The sequence below is a fragment of the Corvus kubaryi genome, unplaced genomic scaffold, assembly GCF_017639235.1.
Source record: "Corvus kubaryi isolate FWS band 111438036 unplaced genomic scaffold, C.kubaryi_AGA036_p1.0 37334, whole genome shotgun sequence".
In the NCBI taxonomy this organism is placed as follows: domain Eukaryota; kingdom Metazoa; phylum Chordata; class Aves; order Passeriformes; family Corvidae; genus Corvus; species Corvus kubaryi.
The window spans coordinates 23785504-23810013 of NW_024581108.1; the positions used below are offsets into that span (position 1 = coordinate 23785504).

At 53.5% G+C, this 24510-nt stretch overlaps 1 protein-coding gene across 5 annotated transcripts; it reads right to left on the reverse strand.

Moving 5' to 3' along the window:
- Nucleotides 1-1266: 1266 nt before the first annotated feature.
- KANK4 (KN motif and ankyrin repeat domains 4) lies at nucleotides 1267-23989 on the reverse strand. 5 transcript variants are annotated; one of them, XM_042030864.1, is made up of 10 exons: nucleotides 23878-23989; nucleotides 13004-13082; nucleotides 9715-11631; nucleotides 8652-8763; nucleotides 7168-7374; nucleotides 6535-6622; nucleotides 5949-6168; nucleotides 4465-4607; nucleotides 3412-3612; nucleotides 1267-2758 (listed from the first exon to the last, which is right to left on the reverse strand). In XM_042030864.1, the coding sequence occupies exons 2-10, from the start codon at nucleotides 13017-13019 to the stop codon at nucleotides 2669-2671; spliced, it is 2994 nt and encodes a 997-aa protein (XP_041886798.1). In that variant the 5' UTR covers nucleotides 13020-13082; nucleotides 23878-23989; the 3' UTR covers nucleotides 1267-2668. The 5 variants fall into 5 exon arrangements, with proteins under 5 accessions (XP_041886798.1, XP_041886793.1, XP_041886795.1 ...); XM_042030859.1 differs by having other exon boundaries at nucleotides 9715-11634; XM_042030861.1 differs by lacking the exon at nucleotides 23878-23989 and adding an exon at nucleotides 22682-23463 and having other exon boundaries at nucleotides 9715-11634.
- Between the last annotated feature and the right edge of the window lie 521 nt (nucleotides 23990-24510).

Consider the following 24510-nt stretch of genomic DNA (forward strand, 5'->3'; position numbering starts at 1 on the left):
TCTTTTGGAGCCCCTTTAGGCCCTGCCAGGGGCTCTGAGCTCTCCCTGGAGCCTTCTCCTCTCCAGATGAACACCCCCAGCTCCCTCATCCTGTTGATGCTGAGGATGATTGAGTGACAAGGTTCTCCCTGATCGCTGAGGGGCTTCAGATGAGACCCTCAGAGTCCCCCCTCCTCTCCCCTCGCAGCAAAAGAAAGGGATACACTGGAAATGCCCATAAGGAGAGTGGAAAAATCACGTTCAGCCGAGCTCCTCGTCATTCTTTCCCTTCATAGCTGAGGGGCTGCTGGATGCTGAGCCTGTAAAGATCATTAGATTAATTCCTTTCCTTGCTGTGACTTAATTGTCTCCATTTGTCCTGCGCAGTGCTCATGCCGGGGGTGTGTTTCTCCTTGCCTATATTTAGTTTGATCTCTACAGTGATATTGGAATATATAAATTAAGGCTGGCTCTGGCTCTCTGTGGCACTGAGATCCCACAGATGATTTTTTTGTGCAATATTGGTAATTTGACAGCAGGATTTTGGGCACTGGGAGATGCCAAGGGCAGCATCAACCCACCCGTGATCCCTCAGGGTCCCCATGAGCAGAGGAGCTGCTCCAGGGGATCACCCTGCTCCTCCCTGGGGAGATGGTTTGAGAGGCAAAGAGGAAATATGAGGCAAAGGAATGAAAATAAACATGCTGGGGATGCAGTCAACCAGCCTGGGCTGCAGGGATGGGAACAGGAGGGAAAGGGGGATTGGAGGGGGGCAGGGGAAGGCAGCAAAGTCTGTGGTGCCTCTCTGCAGAGCTGCAGCACACCCCAGAAACAACTTCCCTGTCCCCAAATCGAGAAGGAGGCAGGCACTTCCCAAAGCCACCCTGATCCTTAGCAGAAAATCTCCCTCACTTATTCTGCTGAAGCCAGAACGTTCCCCTTCCTCAGGGAAGCAGCAGGAGTCAGAGTGAAATTCCTCTCTGCAGGCACAGATCCAGAGCTGTCAGGAAAAAAACCTCAGTGAAAACTGTCACAAAATGGTGTTACGGCTCTTTTTGTCTGCAGCTGGGGCCTGACAGAGATGCCCGTGCTGGCTTTTGTACACAGAGTGGAGGAATTCCTGCAAAAAAAATCCCACCTTGCCATGTCTGTGCAGGGGCCTCCCTGGGGGTGGGGGGGTGTCACTGATCTGAAGAAACACCTCAAAAATGGCTGGTTTGGTGCTGTGCAGGTTTGTGAAGTCACCCCAGAAAAGCCACAGCCATGGGGACAGGAGCACACACGGGGCAAGGTTTAACTCAGTTTATTTGTACATAAAGGAGGCAACTGCATTTTGGGATATAGATTTAAAAAAAGGCAGATAGAAGTTTGAGATAGTGAATGCTCTGGGCTGAAAATGTGAAGAAAGGAAAGAAAATTGAGCAGATGGCAGATTTCCACGGAAAACAGAGGTCAGGGCTGTTTTCCCCTCCCTGCAAGGATGGGGGCTCTAGGCAGCTCAAGAGACATTTTGTCAGGATGTGAACTGACTTAACAACGACCAAAGTGGTCTGGAATTTACTTCTGCTTAGTTAGAAAAAAAAAAAAAAAAAAAAAAAAGGAGCAATTAGCTAATCAGGGAGATCTGGGTTTGCCACACACCAGCTCCACCAAAGCCAGGGGAGAGCATCCAGTGGGTCCTGATGCAGCAAAATAAGGATGCTTGGAAAAGTGGGGCCTGAGCCCTGCCTCCCCTCTCTGTCAGAAGCAGAGGGATTTAAGAGAAAACCCTGATCTGAGGTGATGCTGGACCCTGTGGCTGCTCCGTGGTGGGGGAGACCCAATTCCAGCAGCTAAATCATGGCTTGGCTTTACAGGAGGATTTTGGGAATATTAAAATTGAACAGAGGGGAAGCAGGGAGCAGACACTGGTCCAAAAGGCATCTGCCAGCAAAGCCACTCCACGGAGCTCTTGGACAGCATTAACACACCCTGTGATGGGAATCTGCTGGGATCTTCCAGTGCTTGGAATGCCCTGCTCCGCCCTGCCGTGATGCAGAGCCTGTCAATGGGCTGCGCTTCCCCATTAGCTCAAACTTAATTAGGGAAAAATAAGAGCCATATGGTAATTCCAAATCCAGGCAAAACAATGTCTGTGTGTTTGGGTCTGGCATACTCAAATATTTTCCTAGAGCATTAATTTTTAATTCTTACATCAGACCCGCATAAGCAAACATAAATAGGATTTTGTGCTTTCCATAATCCATCCAGCTTGTGTTTGTTGTTACATACACTGAGTAATCACTGCCTGCCACTACTTACAGAAGAGCTGATAATAAATATTAGGACACAAACTTACAAGTTAAATGAGATACAGTTAAGTAGTCAATTAAAAGGACACTCACAACCTCAGGTTGGAAAAGACTAAGTACTGCTGTTCTAATGTGCTTTTCTCATTCCTTTTGGTTGCTCACCTGCCAAATCTACACCGGGAGGGGCGGGTAGGAGAGTCTGGAGTTGTTTGTGGCACTGGGCGCAGTTTAGGGGTGTGAGTGGGATGAATGAGGAGAATTAGACACAGGGAACATTATTCAGATGATGCAGGGAGGTTGCTCCCCCGTGACCCCGCGGTACTGGCCCTGCCACGGCGGGGCTGTTCGGGGAGGAGCTGTTTGCTCCCAGCTCCCCGTCCTGGCTTCTCCCCGCTGGGTCACACCGAGAGGGACGGGCTGAGCTCGAGGTGGGCTCGCAGGAGAGCAGCGATGTCCCCGTGTGCCAGTGACAGCGCCGAGTTACCGCCCTGCAGGACAGAGGAGGTGAGACATCACCGCCCGAATCCCTGCTCCATCCCCAAAACCTCCTTCCCTCCCTCCCCTTCCTCCCTGCTTTACAGTGAGTCACCGTCCCGCAAACCCTTTGGGCCTCGACCGCACCAAACACAGCCCAGCTGTGCCTCTGCCTGGCCCCGCTGCCCTCCTGCATGTCTCAGATAAAATTATAGTTTAATTAGAAAATAGTTCCGTAATTCCAAACGCAGCCCTGTGGCCCAGCAGGAGGAATTTCCAGCGGCCCTGCCGCTCCCAGCCCGGCCCCGTCCCACGCGTCCCCACGGAGAGGCTTCGTTCTCAGGGAGGAGTTAATTGCTGCTAATTTCTTGGAGCTGAAGCTCTGCTGATTCCACACGTCCAGGATTTCATCTGGGTTTTTTTTAGGATTACACCAGTGCTCCTGCCCAGTCTACGGCTGGGACAGAGGATGCTGTCACAGCCATCCCATATGCACCAAAACCAGGGGTACCCTCCTAAAAGTGATTCCCTGATTTAAAAAATGGACTGAAATTGCACTTCTTCACTTAAAAGGGGGAGCGGCCGGGGGGTTGCTGCCTGGAGCACATGATCCCAGCTGACTTTTCCCCCCTGGTGCAGTGAGGTTGTGCTGGTGCTGGAGCCTCACCTTGTCGGTCAGCGTGACCTGGCAGCCAGGCTGGGCCAAGAGCAGCCTGACGATGTCGGCGTTGCCCTGGCGACAGGCCACCATGAGGGCCGTGGTCCCCTCCTCGTCCTGCAGGTTGACATCGGCCTGGCAGGACAGCAGGGCTCGCACCATGTCATCCCGCTCGTGGCTCACCCCCAGCATCAGCGCGGTCTGGCCTCCCTGCGGGGTCACAGGGACAGGCTGAGCACCCCCTGCCCACCTCCTCCCACAGCCCTGCTCACTCTGACTGCCAGAGATGATGATGATAATAATAATATTATTAATAATAATACGTTTACAGAATCATAGAATCATTTCGATTGGCAAAGCCCTCTGAGATCACTGAGTCCAGCCATTAACCCAGCGCTGCCAAGCCCACCACTAACCCCCATCCCATAACCACATATCACAACATTGCATATTATTATTGCATTGTACATCTATGATAATAATTCCTACTAATATTGCACCCTATTGCATGTTGTTATTAAATCACACTGGGGCTCCTCAGCAGGTGTTGTGAGAGACACACGTTCACTTGTGGAAGGTCCTTGCAGCAGCATGGACAAACTGCCCAGCTGTCCCCAAATGTGGGTCCCCCCAAACCTTCCTGGGCAGTTTAACTCAGATCTGGACTAACTTTTACAGCAGTTTGGGAGCAGAGATGGATGAGGGCACCCTCATCCCTGAGAACAAAATGTGTGACTCTGATGAAGCTCACCAGCAAGCCTGGGGCTCCCATGCTCTGGGGTTCACCCCCCACTGCTCCTCCCTGCTGTCACTTCTGATTTTTACCTCAGAAAAACTTGTTTGAAAAATGTTCAGTCATTTTCAGTCCCTCCATTTCCCCCAGCTGTCGCACCCCTTCCCAGGGAGCTGGTGGGTGGCCACACTGCAACTTAGCTGAGGTTGCTTTTGGAACATTTGGGAAGCAGCAGCTCCAACCTGCGACCTGCTGCCGAGCCTCAGCCTGGCGCTGCCACGGAGCGCAGGGAACCCAAATTATTCCCCCAGCTGTTTCCTGTCACGCACCTGGGCGGCCCTCAGGTTGACATCCCCCTCCTTCAGCAGCCTCATCACCACCTCCATGTCCTGGTGGGTTTCAGGGGTCGCCAGCGGCGTGAGCATCACGGCCGTGTAGCCGGCGCGGTTCTGCAGGTCCAGGCAGCACACGCCTGGAGGGGATGGATCCAGCCCATGATGGATCACCCAGAGGGAACAGAAGGGAAAGAGGCAGTCATACAACGTGTGGCATGTTACATTCCCAGGAACAGGAGTTATTCCATGATGATACAGGACGGGGATTTATTGGTGTTAAATATCGAGGCTTCTGAGCGCAGCATTAAACCAACGGCCCCTGGTGCTACAGTTAATTACAACTGTTGAGGTCAACTCAATTAGCTTTGAAGACCACAACAAATACAAGTTAAAGGGGGATAATTAATGCCTCGAGCACATGCTGGTTGGAGCTGTGGGCTGTTTGCTTTGGCTCCCGTGGCAAGGGAGCAGCAGAGAGACGCCCGGCACCCAACGGGCGTGGAAAACATCCTGGCCCCATTTCACTCATTTTTCACTTCGAAGAGCCCATTTCCAGCTCCACCACGAGGAATGAGCCGTGTCTGAGGGTGAGGGCTCAGGTCCAGCCTTGCCCTGGGGAACCAGCTGCCTCAAACCCTTCCCTCCCTACGCCTCTGCGGCAACAATCGGGTTATAGATGTGTATGATAATCTGCCATTTCCCAAACATTTCATGGATTGTCCAGCCCATGAGAAAAGGCCAAAGTGCCTCTATTCTCTCAGAGCACGAGCACATTTTTGCCCCGTACAAGCTCAGCTGAGATTTTTGTTCTTTCATTGCAACACGAGCTGAAAGTTCAATAGTTGAACATGGGAGTTTTTCTGCGGCACTGGGGGGTTCCTTATGCTCTCAGGGGTCTGATCCTCCTGCCCCAAGCCATGATGTGGCTTTAGCTGCTGCAAGAAGCTGGGGAACCCCCCATCCCACCTGGACTGGGGCCATGAGGGACATCCCTTTGGATACAGGGACCCTCAGCCATCCCCAAAGTCAGGCTGCAAAGCCCCCAAGATGTGTGAGGGCATTAATGATGCTTAATGTCCCTGAGGAGCCTCAGCTGGGACCCCTGACTACACCCACGGGCCCAGGGCTGAGCTATGGGGGAGAATGCTGGTCGTGAGGTCAGCCAGGTCTCCTGGATGGACCTCGGCCCTATCCTTGTATTTTGGATGGATCTTGGGCCCCTGTTTGCCTTCTGGATGGGTCCTGTGCAGGGAGGTGGCTGTTGGTCCTCAGCCCCACCTCTGTGCCACCTCCTTTAGCTCCTGACTGAGCTCCCTGGGAGGACCCTGGACCTCATTCAATGCTTGCCATGTCTGGGACTGTTCACATCCCCCTGTTCCCTGTGTAGCCATCACTCACGGGACCACAACCCAGTGACAAGAGCCATTCCCACCCCCTGCCCAACAAAGGCCCTGGCTGGGCAGAGTGGCCATTCCTACCCGTGTCCAGCAGGAGCTTTGCCACCGGGAAGTTGGAGTGGGACACGCTGTAGTGCAGAGCTGTGTTGCCGTTCCTGTCGGGCAGGTTCACCACCGTCTCCAGCAGCTGGGGCTGGATGTCCCCCAGCGCCTCCAGGTACGCTGCCACCACCTGCGGGCTGGAAGACTTGTGGCTGGACACCTGGAACCACTCCTGGGAGATGGAGCCGAGGACGTGCCGCTGCAAACACCAAGGTGTCACCGTGAGTGTCCCTGCGAAGCGGTGCCTGCCACACTCCTGCGTACCCTGGCACCACCCAGCCAGCACTTAGCTTGTGGGTTTGTGATTGCTGCTATAACTTGAGGGGGAAAGGAATTTCCTGTGGTAACTTGGATGAGTAACCAGACAAAGCCTTCATCTTCTTTTTTTTCCCCCCCTTTTCCTCTCTTTTTGGCTGTTCTAAAGCTGACTCAGATGTCACCTCACCCCCCTCTCCTCACAAAGCTGTCCAGGGCACAGCCTGCAATGTGCCATGGGGATAATCTCATCTATTAAAGTGAACAGAGCATGAACTGTGTCTGAAACGGGATTGGGGAATATCTGTACCAGATGCTTGTTGCTTGTGCTCCTGATTTCTGGGAGGTGTTCACTGAGGAGCTGGCAGGCGGTGAGGAAATCTTCAGAGGGTTTGCACCTAAAGGGAAAAGACTTTTGTAAATCCACCATGGGGCAGGACTTGCAGGAGGTATTGAACCAGGTAGGAGAACACAGGCAGATGAGGCTGGAATATGTTCAACACTTACTTACTTGCTTAAGTTACTGGACACAAATTGTCCCATTGACTTGACACAGATTTTAGGTTAAGCACTTAAATAAGGGTTTAAGCCCAGAGTCACAGATTTGTGTGGTCAACTTCATCTATTACAAAAATCCTTAAGGTGGGGAAAAAAAAAATCTTATTCCTGAATCTGCAAAGAACTTCACCAAAAAACCTTCCATGAGAGGGGAGAAATGAGCTAACTGGCCAGCCATGACTCAGTGTGGAGTGTAGGGCCTGAATCAATCCCCATTAGATTCTGCAGTAACTCAGAAAATATTTAGCTCTTTAAAGCCTTTTCCCTTGTCTGCAGAGGTCAGCACTGCTGTTCCACCAAGCAGAAGAAGTCCCAGCCCAGCCCTGCAGCACCGTGTCCTGCGGCCATGACAGACGGCGTGGTCACCACCTGGTGTCCTGGTTACCTGTCAGCCTCGTGCTGAGAGCAGGGTGCTGCTCTTGCTGATGCCTCCTGCTCATCATCATCCTCACACTTCTCCCCTGAGGAAGTCCCTTTGCTTTCCCTTCCAGCCTGCTCGGGCTCCACGTCACCAGCTCTGCCTTCGGCCTCGGTGTCACCATCCGATGCGCTGTCGTCACAGCTCGTGTCTTCGCTTGATGTCGTCTCGTAGCTATTTGAGGACACCACATGTTACTCCCTCCTTCCCCTGATGGGGCCTGACCAAGGCTCATTGACTCCAATGGGCCTTGGGCGAAGCCCAGAGTGACAAGCAGCAAGTTAAAAGGTCTGAGCCACAGCCATAGTCGGGGTTAGTCTTTGTTTGGCTCCGTAAGCAGCAGGAGTATGACAGAAGCAGTTAATGAGCAGCAGGCAGGGTTACTTCAGGGTTTGGAGGGATGTCCATCACACACAGCCCAGGCAGGGGCTGAGAGCTGCCTCCCTGCTGGCACGGTGACAGGGAACCACCAGCAGCACGGCCCCTGTAGCAAGGAGGGACTGGTGGTGTTGGCAACCTCGAGGAGCACGAGACAAAAGCTGTGTTTGCACAGGCTGAATCCACCATTCCAGCAGCCCTGACAGAGATCTCTCCTCTGGCTGTCTAAAAGCATTAATAACATCTTCCACAAAACAGAGCATTTCACCCTGACAGACCCCAAAACTTTCCTCAAAGTAATCAAGACTCCTCCACTCCCTACAAGTCGTACCCATTTGGTAGAAGCAGCTGTACACAACTAGAGTGAGGAACTCCTGATGAACCCAGCAGCTGGGAAGTCAGAGGAGCAGGATGTGAGCAGAAAGCAGCACCCAGACTGGCACACACAGCCCAGCCCAGGGACAGTGACACGTGTCCTGCACTCTTCATGCCAGCACACGTACACCTCAGCAGGAGATGCTGCCCCTGCTTAGCTCACAGGGAGTGTTAGATATTGGACACACCTGGAATGGGGAGCACAACCTAAAGTTTCCTTCACCCCAAGGTAATTCCTTATTTACCAAAAAAGTCTTTTCCCAGGCCCTGAACCAACTGCTGTTGGCTTTGCTGGAGCGTGGGGGCAGGTTAGTGGCAGCGTGCCCACCCAGGCAGTGCTGGCCTCCTCCAGAACCCACCAAAGTCAGTGGGAATCTTCCCAGGGAATCTTCCCATGGAATCTTCCCACCTTCCCCAGCTGGGTTTTGGATGAAGTCCCACGAGATGGGTGTGCAGAGAGTGTCAGTCCCCAGTGTGTCCCCTACTGCTCTGAACACACCACCACCTGTTCTCAACGGGGTTACTCACAGCTTACTCAGAGTGCTGGATTAAAGAAGGGAGAAAAGAGGCTCCATTTCAACTGGCCTTTTAATCAGGAGGTTTGGAGGGGAAAAGAGGGGGAAAAGGAATGACTTCTCCAGCGATACAGAGGACATTCCACGTTAAAAGGCAGTTTGATCTTCTGAACAGATGCTTACCCACCATTTACCCCAACAAACTGGAGATTCTTTTTGGTCCCATTGCCTCCTGCATGGAAACCATAACCTTTCTTTTTCATGATGGATTTAAGACTTGTGGTTGGAGAGTTTTCTACCAAAATACAAAATAATAGATTAATTAAGCAGATGTGCCATAATTAGCAATAATTATTCCCCATCTCTAGCAACAAGCTACAAATCATAACCGTAAGCATCTTACTTCATCTTATGAGAGTCTTTTGATGTCTTGCAGAACTACAGATGCAGCTGGCCACAACCTGAACCTGCCCTACCACCTTTAAATACAGGTCTCAAACATCTCCAGGTGACTGGGAATATAAAGGAAGTGACTGGGAATTATGTATTTGTCCTATGAATATAAGTAGATTTTACGTTTGTAATACTGTTTTGGTTTGGGTTTGTTTTTTTTTCCCCAGTGGTAATGTATTGGAAATTTCCTATATAAACCTGCTATAATACTACATGGATGAGTTTTTCCATTGGACTTTGAACAGTGTCTATATATTGCTTATAAGGAGTAAGTCACTTATCTATTTGCAAGCCCCCTCCCTCCCCCAGTGAACAGGCGTTGGATTCCCATCTTCATATAAGCTAAAATTATTTTAGATGAAGGTCTGTGAGTGGGGACAGGTCTCTTCCCAGTCTGGTCGCTCAGTTTGACTGGTTTGGGTTCTGGAGAACTCCATGCTGATTTACCCCAGATGAGCACCAGCCCCGTATTCTCGCAAACTGAGATGTGCAATCCAAATAAAAGGAATGTTTGTTTGATGGAACAGCCACCAGTGTGGCAGCTTTTGGAAGCTGATCCTGCATATAAATGAGCCACTGCTTTATGAGCTCCTACATCACTTTGTTCGCTTTTTTTCATGTCAGATCCATAACTTGTGATGTGCAGAGATTTGCCTTTCTCATCATGCTTAGGCGAGACTGTTCCTGATCTGACTGACAACAACTGTTCCACCACATCCCCCCTGCTCCACGCTGGAATAAATGGGAAAAGATTTGGCCCGGACACATCAAAGCCTATGCCAGTATTATTTACCCAACTGTTGATAGTGCATGTTGGAATTCTCCTTATCCACGGGCCCTTGTGAGGAGTAGGCAGAGAGCAGGGAGTTTAGGGAATTAACCAATTGGTTCTGGATGGAGCTGAGCTTGGAGGCCGGCTGCTTGATAGCGCTGGCTAGCTCAGGGTACCCGTGCTCCAAACACAGCCACTGCTCCTGCAGGAGCTCCTGGATCTTTTTTACATATTGGCCAATGGGGTCAACAGCCGGGAGGTCCTCATGGCCAGGGGCACCTTCCTCTTCCAGCCCTTCCCGAGGTTTATCTTCTCCAAAGCCTGCCTTGCTTCCGGCTGCCTTTGGGCCAAAGGAGTCGCAGCTGTTCCGGTGGTTCTGGTTGTCGTCACTGGGGTGCTCGTGGATCTGCAGCTGGGTGAAGCACGGAGCAGGAAGTCCAGCCTCCATGCCAGCCTCACCAGAACGTCCCTCTGCTCGAGCGTCTGCCAGTCCCTGCTCCCTCCACGCGCCCAGCTCCACGGCCTGTGCATGGACGTTGTCTGCCCTGTGGACACCACAGCCGATGGATCTGGTGGAGAGCGGGATGTTGACGTTGATGCCTTTGTCCTGGGCCTGCCTGAGCCCTGCCACCTGTGAGAGCTCGGTGTTCACCGCAGCATCGAGGCACTGCAGGGCCCCACTGCCCCGCCGCGACCGCAGCTCGGCCTCCTTGGACTTCTCCTGGCACAGCTGCTCTTCCAGCTGAGCTTTGGAGCTGGCCAGCAGCTTAATGCTTTTCTCCTTCTCCTGGATCTCATGATCCTGCTGCTCCAGCACTGCCCTGACCTGCTCGAGCTCCTCTTTCTTCTTGCCCAGCTGCTCCTCCAGGTCAGCGATCTGCTGCTTCAGCGCCGCGACCCCGCCGGGCTCTCCAGCGTCAGGAGCCTGCGGAACACCGCTCTCCTTGTCCCCTCCAGCCCGGACATCCCTCTCCTCGCCTTCCTGCAGCACATTCAGATGCACCTCACTCACACTTAGCCCCCTTTCTGCAGGGTTCATGCTCTCCTCTGCCAGCTGGAGGGCAGCCGCTGGTGCTGCTTCACCCTTGGCCACGTCGGAGCCGCCGCTGGCAACGGCGGCATCGGCGGCATCGCCCTCCTCGCCGCCGCTCTCCATCACCACCTGCAGCTGCTGGTTCTGCCAGGGGGGCTGCACGGGGCCCAGCCCCGGCAGAACCCCGCCGGGATGCCCTAAGGAGCCGTCCTGCTCCGAGCTCATCTCCCGGGGCGGGGTGAACGCGCTGCTGTCCGAGCTGGGGCGGGAGGTGCTTTCGGAGCCGCCCTGGTCGGGGCAGTGCTGGGGAGGGGTCCGGAGCGGTGAGGGGACTGCCGGGGGGCTCTGGCCGGGGGGCAGCGCGTCGGGCATGCTGGAGGCTCGCAGCAGCTGCGGCCGCGCCCACAGCACTTCCCGCGGCCAGCCCGGCTCCGCCTGCGGCCGGCCCAGCTCCGCCTGTGCCCGGCCCGGCTCCGCCTGTGCCCGGCCCGGCTCCGCCTGCGGCCGGCCCGGCTCCGTCTGCCGCCGCGTCTCCGCCAGCAGCGCTTTCCTCCGGTAGCTCGGCTCCTCGGCCGCGGCCTCGGCGGGCAGGGGGGCTCGGGGGGGCTCCTCCCCCAGGGACGCCTTTCGCTGCGGGAAGGAGCAGGTCGAGGTCCAGCTCTTGCTGGGAGCGGCGGTGGAGCAGCCGCGGGAGCCGTTCTCGGGCAGGCTGAAGTTGCGGGGCAGCGTGCTGAATTTGGGCTGCTTGGCTCTGCGGTGGATGTGGACCCTCCTGATGGTGTTGCCTTTCTCGATGTCATCCACGTACTTCAGGAAGTCGAGGTCCAGGTGGAAGCCGTAGGGCGTCTCCAGGGAGTAGGGGAGGCCGCGGGGCTGCTCCCTCTCCCCGTTGGGTGGCTGGCCCTCTGCTGAAACAACCCGTAAAAAAGGAATTACTGAATTTTGAAAAAAAAAAAAAAAATTGTTTAGAGCAAGGGGGAGATGTTTTTTCTCTTTTCATCTCAGTTTTGGGCAGGCAGGGGCTGCAGCTCATTATCATGGAGGCTCGTGGTGAAGCTGTGCAGAGACACAGTGACACGCGCCAAGCTCTGATCTGCTTTTCCAGAGGTGCATCAGGTAATTGTTGCACTGAGGAAGCCAAAAATTTGCTGAAATCATGGCTCTAATTGGCAATTAAGAAAACAGCAGGTTTTGCAGGCAGTGCTACGTGTCTGTGTAGGTATAGGGAGCTGCCTGGTGGATAACAAATGCAGCTCAATAACAGAAGGTGGGACCAGTCTATGACAATGACATTTTTCAAGGCTTTTGGTTTGGTTTGAACTTTTCGGTGGCGTAAGCAGTGCGCACCAAGCAGGAAAATCATTGCCTCGCTTCACCTGCAAGCGCCAGGTCACAAATTATTCCTTGAAAATGATGGATCCAGGCAGAGGCTGGACCCAGACAGCGCCAGCCGGGCGTTCAGAGCCGCAGCTATGCAGAACACGTGCATCCCAAGGTGACCGGCTCACTGCTCCCAGCACAGCTCTTAATTGAGGCAAATCACCACTAAATGGGTGTCCTGTGTTTGCCCACACAGCCAGCACAGGCAAACAACAGCTCTCTGCCGAGTCTTCCCCTTTTAACACAGCTTAACACAGCCATCTCCAGCCTGCAAACGTTCACAACCCCCAAATTTCCACCTTGAGAGCCCAAACAGTTAAATTTCTGCACCACTGATGATTTTCTTTATGCAGCAAGTCCCTGAAACCACAGTGGTTTGGGCTGCTGTGCACCTCTGAGCAAACAAGTTGGGCTTAGGGAGGAGGAGGAGGAGAAGGAACCAGGGCCCATCGCTGACCCCTCTGTCTCCATCCTGGTGCAGCAGCTGGAGAGGACCAGGACAATTTGGAATGGATTTTGGTGCTGCTCATCAGAGAGCATCACTGAGATGCAGGTGCTGTTCGGGTGGGAAGCAGCACATGGAAGTCAGAGGACGGACAGAGGGAAGACAGCACTGGGGTCATCACAGGGCACAGGAGCACAGCTGGAGGGTGGGAGCTGGGATCTGTCCCAGAGCACGGGAGGACAAATATGTGCTGATCTACAGCTGGGACCTGCTTTGCTGTGGTTTTTAGGAAGTCTGCATAATAATAAATGATGCATTATTTACCTCTTGGCCCCACATCTACAGAGAACAGGTTATTTACAGTATTTCTGGTGAGGAAATTACTCCAGGGCTTGGTTGGGTTTTTTTTTCAAGGAATAAATGAACAAATGAACATCCCATAGCCTCCATACCTTCTGTCTTCTCCATGGTGGGGTCTAGCTGGGCTGTCACTTAAACATCTTCTGACAAGGGCTGAGGAGTCGCTTCACCCTTGAAAAAAAAGAAATGGATACTTTTAATTTAATAAAAGAAAGCTCAACCATATGAACTTCATCTCTCCTTAAAGCCTTACAAGTCTTCCCAGTCCACCCCCCTCCCACTTCCCATCTTCTGCAGCCCAGTGGTGTCCAAAGGCTTTGAAGCTGCTGAAATCAATAGCTCCTTTTCCAGAGGCAACAACTTGTGCTTGACAGACACATCCCGGGGAGCTGGTCCTTGTAAAACATCCCCTGCATTACAGAGCCTTTGACTGCCAGCAAGGACAGACAGACATCTGAGATGACTCGAGATCGATGGCACAGGGACTCTCCACTGACTCCTGTAAGCTGGAGATATCCAACATGATATAACATCCCTGACAACAGGGGTATAAACTACACACAGAAATGACTGCTTTGCCTTTTTTTTTTAATCCACAATAAGCAGAGATTCAGAATTTATGTTGAATCTCTTTCAAATGACAGCCATTACTTCAGAGCACATCCCTACTGTTAAAAAGAACCTGCATCAAATTGCACTGAACCACAGACAAATTGCTTTCAGCTCAGGGAACAACTTCAGGTATCTACCCCAGCCAGCACTGAGATCTTTGTATCATTCCTGGGCTCTGTTGCCCTCCAGCTCCTTCCCATCATGTGGACAGGGGTGAGACCCTCCTGGAGCATGAGAAATTAAGGCTGGGAACAACCAAGAAAGGTCCTGGGTGAAACTTCTCTCCTCCAGGCCCTTTAGAAAGGCACAGGGAGGAGGCAGGGAAGGCTGAAGGAGGTTGGGGCAGTTGGACATCACAGCAGGAGGCTCCCTGGCTTGTGTGAGAAGGACAACAACGCTCTGAGTGAGAAGGTCTGGTTTTAATTTCTGCTACAGAGGATGAAGTGGGAGTTTCTTGAACAGTAGGTTGTTTATGATTCTCCTTACAGTATTCAGTTTGGTTCCTGGCCAGAGACAGTCCCACAGCCGCTTGGAAGTCCATCCTTTCTCCTCCAGTGCATCCCTGAGTTAGGCAAGATTCTCAGGGCAGGACCGAGCAGTGCAAAGCCTGTGCTGAGCCAGCCCCAGCTCACACCCATCTCACGGACCAAACCACCAGAGTCTGAACGCATTTTCTGCGTGCACAGCTTTGCCTCAGCTCCCCATGAAGCGGCTCCAGCCAACCTTTACCAAAGACCAGATGAAAAATGAAGTCAAATCCTGCTGTACTGTTACCATAGGACATTGCCTCATCCCTGGAAGTGTTGCCTCATCCCTGGAAGTGTTACCTTTTAAAGAAACAATTAGCTGTCAATCAGGTAGGCATGTTTATGGTGGATGTACAGCCCTGATGGAAAGTCAGGAAGGTCCCAGCCCAAGGAGAACATCAAAGCTCTCCAAAGCTCCTGCAGGGTCACAGAGGGTCACGCTGATGCCCACCCAGCACCTTGTGAACTCCTGGAAAGCTCCTGACATGCTCTCCAATTAACCACACTGCTTCTGCAAAGGGCAGCTCCTTCTGTCTCCTCCTGCCAATGAACAGCACGTGCCAAAACAAACACCAACCTCTCTCTCAAATGTTGTTTCTTTCCCTTAATTTCCCAACTGCAGCCAACTACAGCCTGACTAGTTATACTCCCCTCTTCTAGGTCATTTATTCAGAAGAGGGGGGAAAAGCCAGTGAATAGGATGGTTTTTAATATCTAGATAATTACATCTATTTGGATCATTTATGAGCTGGCCGGGTCCCAACTCTGCAGCCCAAACTGATACTACGACTACTCTCTTTTGACCAATCTACTTCAAAATTGCCTCGTAAAAGGATGCTGAATGTACCCAACCGGCTTGCTGATGTTCTCCTGTCCCCCCCAGGGCAGCTCAGGCATGGAGAAGATGGCTTCGAGCCAAAAATGTTCCTCTTTGGACCCCACAGCTGCTCTACCATGCCTGTCCCTAAGAAAAATGAGATTAAAACATGAAGTCATCTGCCAGAAGTAGCAGACCCTGACACCCAGGGTCCAGCCCATAATTTGAGGCAGGGCAACACTTTTAGGTGGGTCTCCATCCTTCTGAAACCTGTTAGGCTGACCCTCTGTCGGGTTCTATATTTGCTGAGTCTTCTCTATTAAATAAAATGGAAGAACATTTCTTTTTCTCCCCATGCATTGCTGATTTTTACCTTTGCTACACAGAGAGGCCGTGGGGAGGATTAATCTGGATTGGAATTAGGCTGTTTTTCTTAAGGCAGGAATAAATACATACAGAAATGGAAACGGAGAAGCCAAATATGTGAGAAGGCAACCGCACAGAGCGAAGTGGTTTTATTCCCTGGGGCAGCCCGTTTGCAGGGACAATGTACTGTCTTTTTAACCAGCCTGGACTCAAACACTGGCTCTTTACACTCACATTTAACCCCTCTTTCACTCCATCCCACTTGCCAGGCAATGTGAGCAGCTCCCCCATCCACCCCCGCCAGGAGAAAGGAGAGCACCATCGCACCCCCAAACATTTCAATTACAAATTAACCACATACCATAAATATACACAAAATTCATTCTGCCAGAGCGTCTTGATAGTAATTTTAACTGGGAAACAGTTAACCCTGAGCCTATAAATTAACAAAATAATCCACCAGCAAGTTAGCACAGTCTCATTAGCTGTAACACAACATTATTTGAGCTCTGCCTGTCTGTTCTCCTGCACTGCAGCAGCGGCTCCAGCACTTTGTGGTGAAAGGAAAAACTGTGGTTAGCAAAGCATTTAGTCATGTTACCTTCTCCCGCTGGCACCTACAAACCCCCCGGGGAGCAGCAGCTCCTGCCTCCCTCCAAAGCATCTTCTCCCGTGCCCAGAGCCGGCAGCGAAGGGTTCGGAGCACAAACGCGTCGTGGCTGAGCCCCAGCCTGCTCCAGCAGCTACAAAGTTGGTCAGCTGAGCTGTGACCTTGCTCAGAAAGCAAATACAAGTTTAAACCAAGAAGCACAAAAGAGGGATTGATTTTCCAATAGAGCAGCCCACGGCTCTCGGATGACCTTTGCGAGGACAGTTCAATCCCGGTGCATAAAACGAGTGACTTTTCCACTTAGTAGTTATCTTTCCCAGAAAACACAGAGCACCGAGTGCTGCCTGGGCTGTCGGGGGTTCTCCCTTATCAGGGCTGATAATTGAAAGGAGAGTCAATAATTAACGGCGGGGTTGTTGCTGTACCTGATGCTGCGGCTGCAGCCCTCCGCATGCTGCACCTCCGGGCTGGATGGAGCATTAGCAATTCCATGAGCGCCTCTCCCGAGGAAACGCAGCCGGCTGCCGCGGCTCGCAGGCGGCAGCTGGGGGGAAGCTGCAGAAGGGCTCAGTGTCCCCAGTTCCTCCCGGCGGAGCAGACACAGCCCCCCGCCCTTGTCCCCGCAGCTCCGGCCCCTCTCGCCGTGTCCGGCCATCCGCAGCCCCGGGAGATGCCGGACGGGATGGGCAGGGGGAATGACGGCGGCACGGGCAGAGGATGTCGCGGTGTCCCCGGGCTCCCGGGGGGGACAGTGGCACTCTCCGTATCAAACTCTCCAGCCCTTGGCTCTGGGGTTATCCATCCAAACTTCCAGCTGGCAGAGCAGACACGTGGAACAGGCTGCCCGGAGAAGCTGTGGCTGCCCCTGGATCCCTGGAAGTGTCCAAGGCCAGGCTGGACGGGGCTTGGAGCAGCCTGCGATAGTGGAAGGGGTCCCTGCCCATGGCAAGGGGTGGAACGAGATTTAAGGGCTCTAAGGTCCCTTCCAACCCAAACCGTTCTGTGATTCTGTGATTTTGGGCAGGGTACTTGTGGCATGTGGCTCAGTGATGGGCAGGGTGCCCGTCCCAAGCCTGTCCCGAGCTCCAGCATTGGCATTCCCCTCGGGCATCCTGGACTGCTGCCCCTCCAGGCTGGCAACAGGGACAAATCCCTCAGTCTCCGCACTGAACTTGCAACAACCTCATGCTTGCAAAGGCCGAGGGGTTCACTCACTGCCCGGGCTGCAAACCTCTTCCAGGGCTGGGAAAGAAAATCCTGGGAAGTGGAGGCATCCCCTGGGACGCGGGGGCTCTGCTGGGGGCTCTCACCAGGGACTCCCATCACAGAGCAGTGCCAGCACCTTTCCCATCGCTGAACGAGCAGCACAACCCAAATCTCGTGCTAGGGAGGAAAACCACATCTTGTCACTGTGTGAGAGCAGAGCTGCTGGCGCTGCTCCAGCTCCCTACAACCCCCAAACGGGACTTTAACACATTAACTTTGAAGAAAAGCAGGCAAGGTTTGCCTTTGCAGGAAGCAGAGTATCTGGATGCGTAGAGAACCAGCAGTGTTTGTCCTTTTGCCAGCTCTCCCCGAGGCACGGATGGGTTAAACTTCCTACCCGAGGAATGAAAAATAATTTCAGCAGCCGGCTAAATGCCGCCTTTCCCAAATGCCGCCTTTCCCACGCGGCTCCATCCCACACCGCGCGGGGCCTGACTCGGTGTCGATGGCTTTCTGCTTTCACAAGCAATTACTGAGCCTGAGGTTCAAAACCAACTCCAGAGCACGCTGGCTCATTTTCTGCTGGATTCTTCTGCTTTAGTTACGCTTGCGCGTCTTTTCTGAGCGCATTCTGCTGCTCGTGCTCTCCAGACAAAGCAGCACGGTGGAAAAAATACAAGTATTTCTATATGATGCTGATTTTAAAGTCATTCTGAAAGAATTGTTTGGTTTTCCCACTGGAAAGACCTAGCAGGAAGCTTTAATTTGGAGCATTTCCTCATTGCAATTACCCACATACGACCTACAGTTGTTCCCAGATTTAATCCCTCTGCAACTGAAGAAGTCTGCGACCCCTTAAATAAGCTTTTAATCGGGAGCTATGAGGGGAAGGAGTCAAAACATGCAAATTAATTAATTATGGGCTAGTACTTGATGGATTTACATCTGGCCTCTGATCGCTTTGCCCAGGGGGGCTGCTGCAGGGGGGGAAGTGGGGAAGGGGCTCACCAAGATTGTCTCCCAGGCATGAGAACTGAGGTCATGGCCTGAAACTGCTGCTGCTTCACATCAGGCACCGCAGCTGGCGGGGGGGTTTTGCTCTGCCAGCTGCTCCCATGGATGAGAGGAACCAGACGGCCCTGAAGTGGCTCAAGAGCCATCCCATCCACCCCTGCTGGCCACCACTGCTGCCTCCCTGGATGCTGGCAGGGCTGCTGCCTTCCCCTCCCCACACAGAATCCCTGTGGCATGGCAGGTTTGGGCCTCACCCCCTCTCCTCTCCACCACGGATCCGTCATAGAGCGACTCAGGTTGGAAGGGACAACGGAGATCATCCAGTCCCACCTCCCTGCCCCAGCAGGGTCATCCCAGAGCACCTTACCCAGGATTGTGTCCAGATGGGTCTGGAATACCCCCAGTGAGGGAAACTCCACAGCCTCTCTGGGTAATCTGCTCCAGTGCTCGGTCACTGCACAGGGAAGAAGTTCTTCCTCATGTTCAGGTGAAAATTCCTGGGCATCAGTTTGTGCTCATTCCTCTTGTCCCATTGCTGGGCACCACTGAGCAGAGCCTGGTCCATCCTCTGACACCTCCCTTTGGATACTAATATCCATGGACGGGGTCCCTTCTCAGTCACCTCTTCTTGAGACTGACCAGGCCCAACTCCTCAACCTTTCCTTGTAAGAAAGATGCTCCAGGCCCTTCCTCATCTCCTCAGCCTCCACTCCAGGAGCTCCATGTCCCTCTTGTCCTGAAGAGCCCAGAGCTGGACACAGCACTCCAGATGTGCCTCACAGGGCTGAGCAGAGTGGCAGGATCACCTCAGAGTGACCCACAGACAGAGCTCACCCTCGGCACCCAAAGGGTTACACCCAAACCTGCTCCATCCCGGTGGTCTGGATTGCACAACAACCAGCTGAGCTATCACTGCAAATGGACATACCAGGAATAAAAACGGCCTCTCTGGGAATATTTGTTGTACGGATTTTTCAATTCTGTTTTCACTGCAAAGGAAGAAAAATAACCCACTTCCAGTCTGCTGGGGACATGCACACGGGTGGGATCTGCGCTGTGATCCGCTGCCGGCCGGCACGGCCGCGGGAAGGAGTCTCCCTCCAGGAGAAAAAGAAAGAGGTTTGAAAACTTTGTGGGATTAAATAAATACCTAGCTAAATAAAAGCAGTTTAAAGTCCTGGTTTGCACTGCAAGGAGTTGTCACGAGGCTTCCCAAAGTGAGAGCAAGCAGGGTTCCTGCAGGATGAGATCTGAATCCCAGAAGTCCATCAGCCACCTTCCCACATGTGTCTGGCATCACACAAAACAGCTCTGCCAGTGGTCCTGTGCCCCGCAGCATCCCTTGGAAGGGCTGCTTGAGGGGACAGAAGGCAGCTGAGCAGATCCAAAATTAACGTGGGGAGACCAGACAATGCCTGAGCCACTGCTATAAACCCAACAGCAACCAGGAGGAAAAGTTTCCACGCTGGATCCATCCCAGCCTGCAGCCACGCCACCACACATGCGGGGCAGGCTTCCCTCTGCACTGGTATCACCCACAGCACGTGCTGAGGAGGTGATACTGGATTTAGGGATGCAAAACCTGTTACTTATGGGAAGAGCCTTCATCCTGGGGCCAGTGGATCGGTTCAGCACATGGCTGATGACAGTGGGTACCCCACAGCACCGGGATCTTATCGCACCCCAGGAGGAAACTCCCTCAGCTGCTGCCTGCCCAGGGCATCTCCAGAGCAGAGTTGGGAGCTGGAAGCAATTTGTGAGTGCTGGAGAGGGACGAGCTCTCTCTGCAACTCATCAGCTTGTGGCTGATGATGGAGAGGTCCAGGCTGGCCTCCCACCCTCTCTGCAAAAAAAACAGCGGAGGAGGAGGAGGCGGATGGGGCTGGAGCCGGGGGCAGTGTGCATGGAAAACATCCTGGAGGCATGTGGGGCCTCCCCGGGGTTTGAAGGAGAGGGTTCACAAGGAAGCTGAATAATGAACCCAGCACCACTTAATAAAGAAGCCAAACTCTTTCAGCAACCCCCAGGTGTGCAACTCTTGGTACTTAAACAGCCATTTCAGGCCCCGTTCCCTGATTTTATTAAAGCTGCTCGTTGCTGTCTAATAAATGTTGTGAACTTCCTGCCAGCATTTCCATTAGAGACGGGTCAGACCTGGAGGTATCAGATATCCAAACCCTCTCCCTCTTTTACGGCTTACCAGGAGGGGAAAACGATCACATTCACCCCCTCCTCTGATAACCTCTTTCCCGACTGACCTTCAGCTCATTCCAGCCACAGACTTACAAAAGCTTTGGTTGATTCTCGTGATTTTTTCCCATGCCTTGAAAACTGTGATGTTTTCCCTAAAGTCTCCTTTCCCAGAGCCAGGTGATCACAAAAAAGCCAATCACCCAAAGCCCTGAAACAAAAGTGCTGCACAGTCAGAAGGCAGACAAAAATCTGAGGTGCCTCGTTTCTAGTGTTTATTCTTTTTGCCTCAATCCCACAAGTTTTGAGGGAAAACAATGAAGCCATGCTATGGCTTCTGGTCTCTTCCAAGCTGCTGGTTTCCACCTCCTTGACCTTGGGACAAGTCAAGCTTTGCTGCCATGATACTGAATAACTCCCACATGGTGAAAGACAGTGGGACATTTTAGGTGCTTTTAGGAAAACCCTATTGTCTGCATTTCTCTCCTCTTCCCTGGGCAACCACCGCAGTCCCCCACGGAGACACGGAGCCATTTCACATCGATTTCTGACCCGAGCCAACAAGACTTGGATTGATCACACTCCTGACAGGTTTAAAAACCTCTTCACACAGGAACGTTTCTTTTTCAGGCCACCTGAAACCACCCTCCTCATCGATTGGGACTGCAGAGAGGATGGACGTGCCGCCTCCCTCCTCTGCTGGTGATTTCTGTGTGGATAACGGGAGCTGGGAGCCCTGGAGCAGCATTTCCCACCTCTCACCCATTTGGGGTTTTTCCTCCAGGTTTTTGACCAAGCCTCAGCCACATATTGCTGGTGTAGTTTCAGCTTTCTCACTTGCACCACACTCAACCCTGATGGGCAGAGGAACGGGCTGCAACGATGAATTTAAGATATTCCCATTTGGAAGATGGGGACCTCTCTGTCTGGGTGGGTTTTCACCATATTTCACATTTCTGACTCCATCAAATTGTCCATTTGGGCAGTGTATCTTGATAATGACACCACCTTCTTTTTCCTCAGGTGCTTTTTTTTCCTGTGCTGTTTAAACCTTGGGATGGGCAGGACTTGAGGCTTCCCAAACCATGAATTCCACCAAGGTCTAAAATAAATAGGGTTTTGAAGCAGGAGCTCCCTGCAGCCGGTTCCTCCCCACTGCTCTCCCCTGGCATTGTCACTGTGAGGATTTCTGCCCCAAGCCATGGGCTCCTTCACACCCCTTGAGCTGGGGTCAGGGTTTTATTGACCAAAATCTGCATCCCACTGCTCTGGAGTGAGGCAGAGTCACATAACCCCTGTCAAACAGGGCACCAAGTGGAAAATACAATAACTTTCCCTAGTGGCTTTTTTCCCCTCATCAATGGGGCCACGCTCATCCCTGTGGCTGCTCCCAAAGCTTCCTTGAAAAGACCCAAGATTTGGTGAGTTGGGCTGCAACACACAGTGATACAAATGTGACTTTTAAAATATCTGGCAGCTGTAAAACCACCAGGGGAGGGACCTGAATCAGCACCGAGCTCGTGAATGAGCCTGTATTCATCCAGCAGCTGTGTCCCAGGATCTCAACACCGCTCCTGATTCAAGGAATGCTTTGAGGCCAAACCTCTCCCTCCCAAAAGGTTCCCATGCCAGAGGCTGTTTGATGGGAAGCAACGCAGCACTCCTGCTTGGTGGAAAAGAAATATGTGGGAATGGGACAGCCCCAGCACTGCATGAGGGGGTGACACCTGGGAGATGAAACCTTCCTCACAACAGGACCTTCTGGAGAGGAGCCGAATGCAACCATGGTTTTCCTGTTCACAAGGAAACTGCACCAGGAGTCTGACAGAGCCCACAGCAGCAACAGGCTCCCTGACATCTCCTCTTCCAGTTTTGATGAATCCATTCACTGATCCCTCCTCAAGCACAGATTCCCCAGCCAGGTCGCTGCTCATCGGGCTGACTGTCATTTCAGCAGATATATTTATTTTTTAAATATTGCAATCAAAGTGACAAATAATCAGTGATTAACCTGAGGTTACAGGTTCCCCCTCCTCATCTGCCATCTCAGGAATCATTTAAGAAATCAGCTTTTCCCATTAGCCCATCCCAAATCAAACACAAACCATCTGGAAGACTGCAAAACATGTCCAAAGGCAAATGCTGATATTTTTACATAATTTGCCTTCTCTGCCATTGCTGTGGTCGCTACCCTTGCCCTGCATGAGCAATGTTTTTGGGTGTTCACCAATTTCATTTGGGCAACACAGCTAAAATATTTCATATCTGGGGTGGCTCTGGACAAGGGAAACCCTTCCTGATGGTGTCACATCCCAGAGCTGTCAGGAAAATGAGAGATCCCTGCACAATCCAGACCCACTTCCATCCCTGAATGGTGAACATCACACCCAGAGCATCCAGAACACCACTTCCTCCATCCTGCACTCACTTGAACTTCCAGCTGAGATTATCCAACCCACGTTCTGCCTTCTCCGACCTCCTCATGGACCACCCAGCCTCTTCTCCAGCGATCTCAGCGATGTGCACCCCACCGCAGCAGCTCCCTGCTCCCTGCTCCTGCTTTCTCCCGGAGCACAGCCCGAGCTCTTAGGCCTGTGTGAAATCACCAGCTGGACTCTGGGAGCCGAGGAAAGTTGCCCGGGGCACGCCTGGTCCCGGCAGAGTTGGGCTGCTCAGCAATGCCCTGGCAGCGTGCACGGCTGTGGAAAGGCGATGCTGCCTGCGAGGGAGAGGCGCTGCCCGTCCCTCCTCTCCTTCCCCGGCCCTCCGCTCCCGGCCCGTTCGGGACACAGGGAACCCGAGCACAGCCCTGGCCAGAGCCAGCAATGAGTTACGGTGCCAGGAGCTGCTCCGTCCGGGCGGCTGGAACGCCGGCAGGGAAATGGGGAGAGGCTGCAGGCAGGAGGGGGAGACCACGCTTAGCCCGGAGGCTGGGCTGGGGCTTGGCTGAGCCACATCTTCAAGGCTGGGCAGGGTTTTATGGTTCGGCTTTGAGGCTAAACACAACTCTGGAGACTTCCACTGCAATGCCCAGGGCCTGGAGGCCCTTCCCAGCCCTCGCACGGTGACCTCTGGGGGTCCCACCAGGGCTCGGAGCCTTCCTGCCCTCTCCCAGCTGCCCAGCCACGCTCAGTGCCTCCACCCCTGAGCCAGGGGTGCTCTGCAAACACTCCTGTCCCGAGTGATCCAGGGCTGATGCTGCCCCGGGGCAGCCACGCGAGCGGCCAAGAGCCCTGAGCACCCCCTGAGCATCCTTGGAGCACACCCAGGAGCACCCTTGGAGCACCCTCCAAAGCGCTCCCACACATTCCCAGGAGCATCCTGGAGCACCCCTGAGCACTTTCAAAACATCCCTCTGAACATCTTCCAGCGCACCCCAGGAGCACCCCCAGAGCACCCTCCCGCGCTCCTCCCAAAGCCCCTGAGCACCCCCAGACACACCCCCCACACCGCCTCCAAACTCCCCCAAGTCCCCCGGAGCATCCCGCCAGCCCCTCCGGTGCGGTGCCCGGTCCCCCCGCGGCTGCCGGGCCCCGCTGCCCCCGCTGCCCCCGCTGCCCCCGCTGTCCCCGCTGCCCCCGCTGTCCCCGCTGTCCCCGCTGTCCCCGCCCGGCGCGGCCGTACCTGCACGGGCAGAGCGCGGCGGGCGCAGCGCTGCGATCCCGCTGCCTCCTCCGGGAGGGACCCGGGGCGGGACCCGGGGGCGGGGCGGGACCCGGTGCCCTCCCCCGGGCAGCGGGGCCGGGGGCGGCCCGAGGCGACGGGGACGGGCTGCGGGCGGGACAGCGGGAGCCAGGAGGAGCGGCGGCCGTGGGAGGCCAGAAAGCCACTTTTTGGGATGTATTTTTTCCCTTCCCTCCTGCCCGCGGTATTCAGTTTAACGCTTTATTTATAGTTTTGTAGCTCATCCTGTTTGCACAGATGCGAATCAAGAGCGGTGGGAAGGGAAATCTGCGGGGATGGGCTCGGGATGCAGAACTTGAGTGGTGTTTGCACCAGCTGTTCTCTGGCTCGGCCCTTCAGCCCCGCCCGGTTCATGTCGGGCCCTTGTTCCTTCATGCAATCACAGGGAAAAAGTAAAGAAAAGGCAACTGGGGTTTTAGGCTTTGAGCCTCCCCATGTGCCCAATCCCAATGTGCCCATCCAGCTGCCCAAGCCACCATTGTGACAGTTCTGGGGACAGGCAGAAATCAGCAGTTTAGTGACGCCAAGTAATACCCTCAGTGTTAGGTAAAGCTTTTGATTTTCCTTGTCTTT

What these genes read in the sequence shown, in the direction of transcription:
- KANK4 (XM_042030859.1), bottom strand. An exon ending in CATGCACTATCAACAGTTGG is followed by an intron (nt 8,764 to 9,714) that starts GTAAATAATACT and finishes GTATTTTGGTAG; the next exon opens with AAAACTCTCCAACCACAAGT. An exon ending in AAAGCTCCTGCTGGACACGG is followed by an intron (nt 4,608 to 5,948) that starts GTAGGAATGGCC and finishes CATCCCCTCCAG; the next exon opens with GCGTGTGCTGCCTGGACCTG.